This window comes from Diadema setosum, chromosome 14 (genome assembly GCF_964275005.1).
Source record: "Diadema setosum chromosome 14, eeDiaSeto1, whole genome shotgun sequence".
In the NCBI taxonomy this organism is placed as follows: domain Eukaryota; kingdom Metazoa; phylum Echinodermata; class Echinoidea; order Diadematoida; family Diadematidae; genus Diadema; species Diadema setosum.
The window spans coordinates 23,114,583-23,127,375 of NC_092698.1; the positions used below are offsets into that span (position 1 = coordinate 23,114,583).

Here is a 12,793-nt window from a genome sequence, read left to right on the forward strand (position 1 = left end):
ATTTTCCCTCTTAGGCATATAAGAAAAATAATTACTATTTCAAAGGAATGTTTTAACAAAGGCGGTCCATATCAACGCCTTTTGATCTTGTTGCGGTATTTATGCATGCTGTTCAGGGAAATGATAAAGTCCTCTGACATGAAAACACGTGATGTATCAACGTCTGTTTCGAACGCAGTCATACCATAATTGATGTCACTTCGCATTCTGAAACAAAGAAGAAGTAACAAGTAGGGACTATATACGTAAATAGGACATGTTGCAGAAAGCCTATAGCATTTACAGAACGGCTGGATAATTACGGAGTGGATTCCTCACAGAATAAGCTAAATAGCCCATCAAACATGTCTCTTGACGCACATATAAATCATGTTTAATCCCTTTGTAAATGCCACACGTCAGCAGTAGGAGGTATGTTCAGTTAATGTTTTTCCATCTTCTCTTGTCACCCACCCACTCGTAGATCTTGGACGAGGCTACCAAACCATTGTCGCGGAACTCCCCCTGTATGCCCATACTAGCGTCCATGAGAGATTCAAGATGGACCTCCACGATCGCTGCCTTTGGCTGCAACGTCTTTGACTACGATTTCTCTCAAGAATATCGGGCAATTGACGTTAAATGTCTTAGTCACATACACGTCATTACAAAATCCAAATGCGAATCGACGAACTCAATGCAGGGAATAAGTAAGAACTAGTTCTTAAAATAATTATGAAGGAAAACACACAATGCAAATTATGTCCTCATAAAAGCCTGTAATCTTCTAGTGACTTTTCGGAATTATCAATCGATGCATTGTTGAAAAGAGTTAAGGGCATAACATGTATCTGGAGATAAATTTACAGGGGTCAAAGGTAACAAATTCGAGAAGGGAGGAAAATGCGAAGAAAGGTCATCTGAGGCAGGACAAAGGAATACTTTGTTTAGAAGAAGAAATTTTAGGGGTTTTTAAATTGACAGTAACCCGAGGAAGGTGATACTGTTTTGCACGTGTTTGTTGGGGCTGGAAAAAAAATCTTTCGCTTGCTGTTTGGAAGATGGATAAAACATGCGTACTCCGATTTTTTTTTTTTTTTTTAAGTCATGAGATACAGTATTTCATTTCGATAAAACAATAATCTAAGTGATGACGACGAAATTCAAAATTTTCAAGAAATTCGACGATATGGAGGGAAAAGCTTTAAGTAGTAAAATTATTATAGGAGTGATTTCCCAGAATTTCTTGATAGTCACTATCTTTGATTCATAATCTTCAGGATTAAATATAGACAAACGTGCGCGTGCCCACCTTCGAAGGCAATGCACATCTCATTATGGCCTTGAAAAGAACATTTTACATGGTTTTGTCTTTTGAGGATTTGAATTCTTTCTTCCAAGCTTTTGTCTAAAGGTTTCAGCACGGAGGCAATGCAGGTGAGTTGAAATGTTATTGATATTTCCGTTCACCCTCCCTTACGCTTCCTGCACACGACATAAATCACTTTTTTTTTGTCATAACCATGTCAGAATTATCACCATCATGTTGCATTGTCTGTCTTCTTGTTCGTCTGTCTGTCTGTTTGTCTGCGTTCAAGTACATGTCTTTGTCAGGTGTCTGTGTCACTTGTTTGCCAACGCAAACCCTACCTATCTATGTAATACCCACAACAAAAACTATGTCAAAAGTTTGTGGTTCTCCCTTGTGTTCCTTCCCGACTTGTCTGCTTGTCCTACCGTTGTGGTATGACCGTTTGTGTTATGACTATGAGAATTCAGCGTGTGCATGTATATACGAGTGTGTGTGTGTGTGTGTGTGTGTGTGTGTGTGTGTGTTTGTGTTTGTGTGTATGGGGTTTTGTGCCCATGTGTGAGAGAAAACTTGATGTTATGTGTTGTATGGTTCTGTTCATGTGTATTTGAATCAAAAGAGCGGCTCGAGTGATGCTGTGGTTTCAATGTCTGTTGGTGATACCTGGGAAATGGGGATCCATATAAATTGTCTAACCTCTCGATTTCTTCCCTCGACAGCGTCAAGAGTTAATATTCTATTGTTCTCATTACCGTCTTTTATCCTTTTTCATTTATTCCTCTAATAATAAAAAAAAAAATCAAATTTGATATAAACAGCCTCGGCCCAGCAAGGCCCGACCGTTCTCTTCCAGAATGTGGGAGTTGGTTGGAACATCACCGGCGGCTACCAGCCCAACGGCCTAACCGGCATGAACGTCGCCATGACTCTCACGCCCGACACCGGCTCGGACAGCGTTAGCGGCAGGAACCTGTGGAGAATGGGCGTGTACGCCGCTGACGACCAATACGGGGAGGGACGGAAATACGCCTATCAGAACAACATTCTTGATTCGAGGGCCATGCGCACACCTCACAAGTACGAGAGCTCCATGATTTCTAAATAGTGAAAAAGAAAGAAAGAAGAGGTTTTACTAGCTTGCAAAAAATGATATAATAATAAAAGAATCTATGATTATAACCGCAAAAATCAGCTTTGTCCAAAGCCAAGACGATACGATGGAAGAGGGGAGATACTTAACATTGTTAAGGAGATGGAGATATCGCCAAATCATTATTACATGTCCTGACTTTTGCGGGAAAGATCTTGTTTTGTTCATAGGCTTATTTGTCAGAACCCCAGTTTATGGCCTAAAAAAACCCCGAATAACATGAGACGCGCTTTCTTTCTTTTTTTTTCTTTTCACATTCTTATTTTTAATCTGTCATAGTCATTTCTCATTTTCATTGTATTTACTGCTTAACTGACTTTTGATATTCATATACATGTATTTATCTATTCATCTATTGATTTAATCGTTTGTTTTCCTATATCTATTTTTGCCTTCAGTGCGAGGAATCCGTTGAAACTCGTAGGACAAACGCAATTTGATCTCCGAGAGATCTGCGTCATCCCCAACAGGCATCCCTACTTCTGCATTGAGTTTGCCAAGAACGATGCCGCTTCTACGTCATTCAATCTGGCACACCAGGGAGGCGTGGTAAAATTATGCTCTGAATTCGACTGCCCATCAGGTAAAGGCAAAACAAATATATACATATCTGCCATATTTACAGTTACATATTTTCTTTATGTACTATCTATATCCAATATCACGTTCTCTATTTCCGAACGGATTTAAAGAGAGTATCTCACTGTGCGGCGAATGTCTGCCAACGTAGCAAATTTAACGTTTCGTTAACAGTTGCAATCAAATTCACAAAAGGTTTTTCTTGTCGCAAATACTCTTGGCGCAATGAAACGTTCAACATGTTCAAAAGTTCTTTGCAATTACGGATATTATCAAGAATCATGACTCTAAGTTGAGTTAGAACTATTTCCCGATTGGTAGACCATATTTATCCTCATCACATTACCCATATTACCCTTCTACAAAAATCTATTCGATTTCATTCATTTAATTGTTTCCACGAAGTAGAAAATTGATCATCTTTAAATAAAATTTTTCAAAGTAGGAAAATTTTCAACTTAGGAAACTACAATAAAATTTTCAATTTAGGAAATTGAATTGAATTAAGTTCATCGGCTCATTTATTTCCACTTTTTACGAATTAACATGACACAAACTAAACAAATAAATCAAAGTCTGAAGTATAACTGGTAAGAAATAACACACAATATTACAGTTGAAGGCAGGTATAACGCAATTAACAACTTTTCAAATCGAGTGGGAGGAACATCCTATAAGAGCTAATTATCTTGTAATAGTTTTCTCGTGAGAGAAGCAAAAACGGAGGACAGATGGAAACGCGGGGTGTAACTGGAACATAGTAAAACAAAGTAAGCTCTCCAGAGACATTTCCTTGAATATCATGCGCAAGAAATCTGTTATTTATTCCCCCTTACAGGTCTTACCGCCAGATACGACGGGATGAGTGCCTCACTAGATCCTTACAGCATCAGGAGCAATGGACAGGCTCGAATGACTCTTCACGTGACACTCACTCCAAGCCAAAACACGGACACAATCTCAGGTGACGGACTATGGCGGGTCGGCGTGTTCACGAGCAACGATGCAAACGGCGACAGCAGGTACGTACGGCCGCTGCGTCGGTTCTGTATTAAAACTGGTTGTCTTTCTAGTCAAGCTGTTTGACTGGAAACGTTCATGTATTACGAGTATAATTCCTACACCTCTTATAACTGCAACTATCTGTGTTTATTGTTTTTCACATACCGAAGGTCATGATGAAATGTAAATACTAAAACATACCCGTTTTGTAGTATTTATCTTCCCTTTAGTTTTGTTTCAGTTCCTTCTCAAACAGATGACATAAACTTTGGAAGTTGTCACAGGGGACTTTTATTGGAGAACTCTGAATGATTTTCAGACTTTTACATTTGAAAAATTATAAATTGGTAATACTGGGTACAGAGTTTCAGAATTTATAATGATTGGAATAGGGAATAAGAATGTTTTCAAGGATGATGACATAGCAGCTTCACCGTAAGTATGCCTGAGTGGGGACTCAAGGACACAGGACAAAAGAAGAAAACATGCATAAATCATGCACAAGTGACCTTGTTAAGGAAGCGGTATTGGAATGGAATTACATTGCTACATTTCTGAAATATAATTGAGCCTCCTACTTATGCATTCTTACAGTGAGTCCTCACTCATGCATTTTTAAGCATAGTGAAGCTTCTATGTAATCATCCTTGTTCAGTGTAATTTGTTTCGGACTTTCCAGAGTGGGTTTCTCTGCTAAAGGACCACAATTAATAAGCCAGTTCGCAGTTCCACTTTGCGCATGAGCAGAAGAAAGGTCATTCGTACCAACAGGCATGGTGGTTTCTAGATTCGCTGGGATAAGCATCTGTGATGTAATGATTATTCATGTAATCCTTATATGCCGCTTGCCAGCACATCCACCTGACAGCAAACGTGGTATTTGGCAATATCAATAGATTGTTAATACATTGAATGCAAAATAATGAAATGGATGCTTTCCTAAGTGTTAATTGACGGATCATTCTGGTCATCTGGTCTACGCAAGTTCATTCTTTTTTTTTTTTCGAACAGGATCAATAAATTCCATAAATTGTTATGTAAAGCTTACGTATTATGTCGCTCTAAAACGAGTGAAGTGCCCCTGAGAAAGAAGAAAGGTCATTCGGACCAATGTGCCCATGAGCTAACTCCGAACTGGCTTATTCCATAGATTAATCTAAACACGGAGCTGTCAATTTATGTTCTACATGATGTGAATTGTGAAAATCCAATTCCCCTTTAAAGGCATAATTCACCATTTGCAGATGAAACAAAAAAACAAACAAAACCAAAACACACACACACACACACACACAAAAGAAACAGTGCTTCGAAATATTTCTAAAATGTGAGTCAGGAATAGAAACAACCAATGTAAAAATTTGAATCAGTATAATCAAGGTTAAGTACAGTTAAATGTGCAAAATGTGAACAATGGTTATACGAAAAATGTGTCTAGTTTGCATAATGAAAATGTGTCAAATGGTTACGATAAAAATGTGCCTAGACTAAACCGTCTACAGTCATGGTTTATTCAGAAAAATAGTTATATCTTCTTATATTTTAGGCTTTATTGCAATTTCTTAAATATATTGTAGGATGTTTTGTGATACACTTGACCTACGCATATGCATCAAATGTGATATCTCCATTTATTTTTTAAATCACTGCTCCCAATGGTAGAAAATACCTTTAATGTGGGGAACGAAAGTCCTCCCTGCGACTGGGATCTTTTCTATAGGGACGTACAGTCAATGGTTGACTATCTCCAAATGCAACAGATTGTTAACAGACCATTCATTCATCAACTCGTTCTACTTGCGCAGCTAGTGTGCCTCGAAATAAGTAGCCAATCGCACCGTATTCTTACAATAAACAGTGATTTTATTATACTGGTTTCAAAGTTGAGATGATTTACACGCTTGATAAGAACATAAATACAAACTCGATAAGTTTCCAGTTCTTGAGCTTGCTTGGTTGCTTGGTTGTTCTAAGCTGGTGACGATGCCCTGTCTGGAGTAAAGGGTCATTTCCCTTTATAATCGTTGCATGGCTCCTGCCAAACTGTAGTACAATGTACTTGTCGGAACCCCGAACTGTGGTCCTCCTTGAAACCCCAAACACCCTGCAATTTTTTTATGCAGTGCAGTGTACCCCGAAACTCCGCGGTGTGCACACATTTCCTGCACATCTGCTTACAATCCATTTTTTTTTTAGTGTAAAACAAACAAGCAACAATTTTCGTTGTCTTAGCTTAAGGGCCCCTGAAATCCAAATGCATGTTGATTTGTGTTGATTTACGATACCCTCAACATCACTTTTGCGGTGAAACGAATATCTAGAAACATTCCATATATTTTTAACGATTTTTTTCTTCTATTTTTCTTCAGATTACTTGGGAACGCCCACAAAGAATCCTTCCAAACCAATATTCCTCGTATGACCTCATCTGTCAATCATTGCTAAAGTACTGAAATGTTTAACAAAAGACATTGGAGCGCACCTTCCCCTCTACTCAGCATAATTTGCACGTTCCCTCGCCATGTCTTTTGTTAGTCACATAAATATCACAGTAACATGCAAGTTATGCTGAGTCCCGACTTCTGCAAGCAGAGATATCAATAAGTATTGGTAATTAATGAGCATGCTTTAAACGTCGTATTTCGTATGAAACTCGTTGAATTCAAGCCACCCATTTACGAACCAATCGGCAGGTTCAACGAAGTCCGAGACATTTTAGATTACCTCGGAAGACGCAAGATCTGGCGACCAGGACAGCCCGTAACGCTCAGCGGATCTTTCAACTTTCCGGCGGCAGAAATTGGATGTACGTACCCATTCCTGTGCATCGAATTCGACAAAGGAGAGAGACCAACCACTGAATTTTTGCTGGAGAAAGTCGTTTCCTGCCAGCAGCAGAGCTGCCGCGAAGGTGAGGGCAACATTCTCGCAGCTTACCATAGTAAATTCTAAGAGAGGAATTCCAGACTAGTCACAAGTTGGTCTGAGAAGAAAGAGTGAAATGCTACAAGAACAACAGTAAAAGAAAGAAAAAAAAAGAAAGAAAGAAATAACGCTGATCAAAATGGGATGAAAAGTAAAGAAGCTATAAAATTTTACAGATTTGGCAGGTTTTTTTTTTTTTTTTCAAAACAGGTCTTGACAAATTGATATGAAAATGCAAAAGAGTGAGATTATGATATCATCTATTTACAATTACTATTTACAATACGATCCATTGATCTTATACAAATAATCAAAGTGTAAAATATTGTGCAATTCCTGAAGGAATAACTTCAAAATAATTGTCAAACAGATAAAGTAGCCTTTAAGCAGTTTTAAGACAGTGGCCTAATTATGCTTGAAACCCCCTCCCCCCCCCCCAAAAAAAAAGATAATATTTTAAGATGTTTTGTACGAACTCTTTGGCAAGTTGTGAGGCGATGACATCATCAAATCATTATTTGCATATTGACATTGTCTGTTCAAGAACTGTTTTCATGATAAGAGCGAAACCTCAAAATTCTTAGCTTCCTTAATTTTCACCGATTTTGATCAAAGCTTCGTTGTTGCGACATGTGTTTATAAGATTTTACTCATTCATTTTAGTCTAACTTTTATAATTATTTTGTCGCCGATTTCCGTTTTAAAGAATGTAGTGACCACATATGAAAGTACAAAGTGAAAAGAAGAGGTGTGTAAATTGGTGATAGTAATTACAATGGTGAAAGGACAGGTATATAGGCCTGGAACGAGGATGGTAAGCAGAAAAATGACAAAGACTTCATGCGAAAAGGAGCGTATGAGACAAAAGCGAAAGGAAAAAAAGATAAGCCGTTACTATCAAATAAAGATTAAAAAGATTTAAAAAAAATAAACAAGGACTGGGAACGGGTGAGAGGGACAAAGAGAAAATTTCGTATGAGTGTGTGTGTGTGCGTGCGTGTTCGCGCGCGTGTGTGTTGTGTGTGATCATCTTTGTTAAAATATTTGTGTTCTGGTACAGAATCAAGACCTGGTGGGTCCGGTGGCTCGGGCGGTCCAGGTGGGTCCGGTGGTCCTGGTGGATCCGGAGGTCCTGGTGGGTCCGGGGGTGCTGGTGGGGGAGGCAGTGACGATCCTCAGGTTCGGATCCGCTCCATGGGGTGGGCAATGAGTTCCAGTAGTACAGGAAACCGTCCAGACGGCTCCACAACTCTAGACTTGGAGGTATCCGTGAGCTTGGAACCAACACCAAATCCTTTTGGTGGGTCGGGGACCTCCGACCTGTGGCGATTGGGCATCTTCACAAGCTCTGACTCCAGTGGGGAAAGCAGGACCGACGAAAACGAGCAGCTGCTGAGGGGATCGGATCGGAACCGGGAGGTTCGCAGTGGAAGTACTAACACATTTACCGTTTCTACAAGGTACGTCTTTCGAGAATTAAGTGACCAAAATCGTAAAACACTGAAATGGAAGGACAGTAAACTACTACTCTACCTACTGTCTATGAACGTCTATTTTGTAACTTTCTTTATTCTCTTAATTTGAAACAAATTTAAAAACAATACAAATCATGACAGGGGAAGAGATGAATAGGTCGGGACTCCTGACGGTAGCATATATTATGTGCTTGAAGGTGGAGGCCTCATTCTTAACCCTATAAAGCCCAAGGGGGCATATTGTGCCCCCACCATATTTTCGTTTGCCACTCCTACACCCTTTACTCGATTTCAACCAAATTTGGTGACTTTTCCTAAAATTTTATTGCAAACATTTTGATATATAATTTAGCTATGTCAGATATTGCTGGTTGCCATGGCAACCGTAAACTGACAACCATGTCAGTCAGATTTTGAATGATTTTCTGTGCCAATTTCACTTAACAATATGATAATAGATGAAATGGGGGTTTTCTTGGCTGTAATTTGCTGAAGGACCAAAATGTGAAGTAATTATGTTTGTGAATTACCCTGAAATGGTCTTCTTATTATTTCCTTTATTTTTTATATGACATAGGCATCAAACAATAGATATAATAGAAATAATCGCAAATACAGCATTTTCCAAAGACTACCCTTTTATTTTGTGTTATCTTCACACAAGCTTTGCCTGTAATATCATTTTTTAAATCATATTATCAATCTGCAAACTCAAAATCTCAATATTTTGGAAATATGAAATGTGATACCAATTTATGTACCCATTCCAAGCAATACATCATAGGTTTCATATATTTCTTTATATTGTAACGAGTAGCGCCCCCACGTGTTGACCTTGAGAAATTTCAACCATAACAAATCGTGAAGGTTGACTTGCTTTTCCTTTTTGGTAAATATGAAAATGATTGATATGAAATAAAAACATATATACTGGGGATAAAGAAATAAAAAGAAAAAACATGATTTTAGCGTATTTCCTATGTATTTCTGTATATTTTGGGAAATAGCGCCCTCAGTGGATGACCTTGAGAAATGTTGGGTCATGTAGAGTATGAGTTGCTCTACACATTTGCCAAATATGACGGTCATACATCATATAATAAAGAAGTTATATAGGGGGGGGGGGCACAATCTGTGCGCGATACACAGATTTTAATGTGATTATTTCGGTATCTCAGACCTACATAAATCTTATCTTGATTTTGTTTGCTTTGTTTCGGAGACATCGAAAATGACTTTGAATTTACATTCCACAATTGACCAAAAATGACGATTTGTTGCTTCATTTGCACACTGTAGTTCAGTTTTTCATGAGAGCAGAAACAGAAAACCACTTTTAGAGGTTGATGGTCACGCGTGGCAGTAAACTCAAGCAGCGCGCCGAAAGAAACGATCGCTATAGCAGACTATCAAAGGTTACGCACACGCCGCGCTCGCTACGAAGCACTTTGAATTGGTGTAGGTCTTGTGGTCAGAAATGCAAATTTAGCCTCATTGACTTTACCTAAAGACTCGTTATGGAATGTAATGGCAAATTTAAGTCCAAGCCATCAATTCCGTGTGAGTAAAATTTAAATTTTAGGTAGAAAGTTGAAATTGTCAATGTTTGGTAGCTGTTAGAGGAGATGTTTTCACGAAAGTGTACAAGCATTTTTCAGACGCCGTCAGACGTCAGATATCGTGCATATCTCGTCACAGAATGGAGTTTTAGGGTAAGATTTATTTTGAAGTGATTCTACGACACGGACTCAGCTGATTTTTGTCCCACCATTTGCAATGACACTTGCGACCTCCTGCAAGTGTTGGTGTGATGTATCACACGTTACAATTTCCTTAAAAGACGAGGGATTGATTTAGTTTTTTTTTCCGCAATTCCATATCTAACTTGTAGGTTAGACTTGCGTGGACTCGGTTGCACTCCACAAAAACTTTTCCTCTGTCTTGAGTTTGGTCAAGGAGGGCGCCCCAGACCGAGGTACACGCTGATAGGGAGAGATTCCACTAATTCCATTGTTTCGTGCAAGAGACAGCAGTGCTCCCAAGGTATGTATATCAAATGTATGTACGTTTCAGAACATTACGATTAATGCATGAACGTCGACTGCGAAACTTATAATTCTTGGAATGGTTGGTACGTTCGAATTTTCTTAAACATGCAAAAGAGGGGACATATCCTCTCACGAGCCACTCTGTATAATCTGTTCATATGCAACTATGCCTTTTTTTTATTTTTTTTTTTTACTCATATTCATTGATTCATAATGAGAATCGCTCGGACACCCTGCTCAATTTCACTCGGAAGGTCAAAGGCATGAATGAGATTGTCAAAATCATGTGTGTGTGCGTGTGCGAGTGCGTGTGTGTTGTGTGTGTGTGTGTGTGTGTGTGTGTGTGTGTGTGTAAGCTTATGAAGACTGGACGAACATTGCCAACCTAATATTATATCATTCTTTTTCAGAGCCAACCATCCGTGTGAATAGCATACTACCAACGGCGGTAGAACTTAATGAAGGGCAACGAAATGATATCACCTTTAATGTCGACGTGAGATACGACACGCGTGACACCACGAGAATAGAGGTTGGAGAATAACCTGCTTTCAAGCTGTAGTCAATTTTTTTTTTCTCTTTCACTGCTTTCTGACAACAAAACCTACATAGATGTCTGAGTTTACTTCCATTTGTCCCCCTATGCACAAATGAAATTTGTAAGACTGCAACTGCTGATCTGCCTTTTAACAGACATATTGAAAAAAAAAATAGAACCAGCAGGAATCGACTATTTTTGTTAGTTTGCGATCTTACAGATTTCATTTTGTAAGATGGAGACTCATTGATGAAAAGTCATACCTCAGTCTTCACCCTTCTGCATGATAATAATTATTTCTTATTTCAAAACCTACATATTTTGTGGTGGAGGGGAAGAGAACGGCGAGGAGAAGGGCGAGGAGAAAAAAAAAATGGGGTGAGGGAAAAGAAAAGAAGGGGCGGAGAAATTTGGGAGGGAAAAGGAAATTTAGCACTGCCATTATTTTATGATTCAAGTTATATTTACGCTGTGAGAATATGGTTTGATTTTTTTGTTGTTGAAAACAACTGTACTTTCCTGCTTGTTGGAATAAATAACGAAATTATGAGGGGCGGGGAACAAATCAAATTTTCCAATAGCTTGTGGAGGAAGAGGTACAGAAACTCTAAGGCAGGTGTGATGGTTTTCAAATGCTTGTTGAGTTTAAATGGCAGGAATTGGAGATGATTACGCATATTTTTATTCCACTACTTTCGATGCACTAGAAACGCTGATGTCCGTCTTTGGATTAAATTTTGTCGTGTTGGCTTCTTTTATGACCTTCTGTCACGTGCAGGGATCCAACCTATGGAAGCTACAGGCGTGGGGGAGCAAGAACGCCGCAGGGACAGGGCCACAAATTTCTGCCGCAGACCAGGTGCTCAACTCTTTTCAAAAAGACACTCCTCTTACGCCGGGACAACCTTTCGGATTCGAGGTAGGTGCAGGGACACCGGACCTGCCTTGTATAAAGCTCTACCTATATCAATTCCCTCTAATAAGATAATACACTCTATAGGCCTACACGCAAACACACACACACACACACACACACACACACACACACACACACAAATATATATATATATATATATATATATATATATATATATATATGTGTGTATATATATATATATCAAGTAGGTATATACAATGTACAAGACAAGCGCGCCGGAACACTTCTGGGTTTTTTTTTTTTTTTTTTTTTTTTGGGGGGGGGGGGGGGGCAAAATCTCAACGTGGGCACATTTATGTGACGATGTGAGATCCTCCCACTGTAGGGAGCTTTTGTAAAACAGGGTACAAAAGTCGCGTTTATAGACCATTTAAAAGCAAATTTCAAAGGAATTAAACATAGTGAAAAATAATCAGTGCGAAGGACTATGATCATTACATACGGGAGTATATGATAATGTGATGGTGTGAGATCCTCGGCGAGGGAGCGAAACGACCAAGCGGGGGAGAGTGTGGGAGGGGGGATACCCCCTCCCACGGTAGGGACTTTTTGTAAAAAAAACAGAGTATAAAAGTCGCTTTTATAGAGCATTTCTCATTTTAAATTAAATTTCTGAGGAATTAAACATAGTAGAAGAAATCACTGCGAAGGACTATGATAATAACTTATGAAAATTTTTCATTTTGCTATAAATAAGTACGGGCAGAACGAGCGAGCCACTTTCACTTTGCAATTTATCTGAAATGTACTCATTAAAAGCTTAAACGTGATCGCATCGTTCGAACAATAAAAAATATTCTTATACATACGGCTAGAAAGCAAAGAAGAAAATGAAAAATGTAAGGTTT

General features: G+C 38.8%; 2 protein-coding genes across 2 annotated transcripts in view; both read left to right on the plus strand.

Moving 5' to 3' along the window:
- LOC140238144 (uncharacterized) overlaps positions 1-12,793 on the plus strand; it is an 83,225-nt gene that overhangs the window by 57,835 nt on the left and 12,597 nt on the right. The window lies entirely within an intron of this gene.
- The window catches only part of LOC140237798 (uncharacterized), a 15,656-nt gene continuing 5,133 nt past the window's right edge, over positions 2,271-12,793 (plus strand). The window contains exons 1-8 of the mRNA XM_072317728.1: positions 2,271-2,368; positions 2,840-3,024; positions 3,859-4,042; positions 6,716-6,933; positions 8,008-8,407; positions 10,314-10,465; positions 10,881-11,002; positions 11,787-11,927. Of these exons, the coding sequence (XP_072173829.1) occupies positions 2,271-2,368; positions 2,840-3,024; positions 3,859-4,042; positions 6,716-6,933; positions 8,008-8,407; positions 10,314-10,465; positions 10,881-11,002; positions 11,787-11,927 (1,500 nt within the window). The remainder of the gene's footprint in view (positions 2,369-2,839; positions 3,025-3,858; positions 4,043-6,715; positions 6,934-8,007; positions 8,408-10,313; positions 10,466-10,880; positions 11,003-11,786; positions 11,928-12,793) is intronic.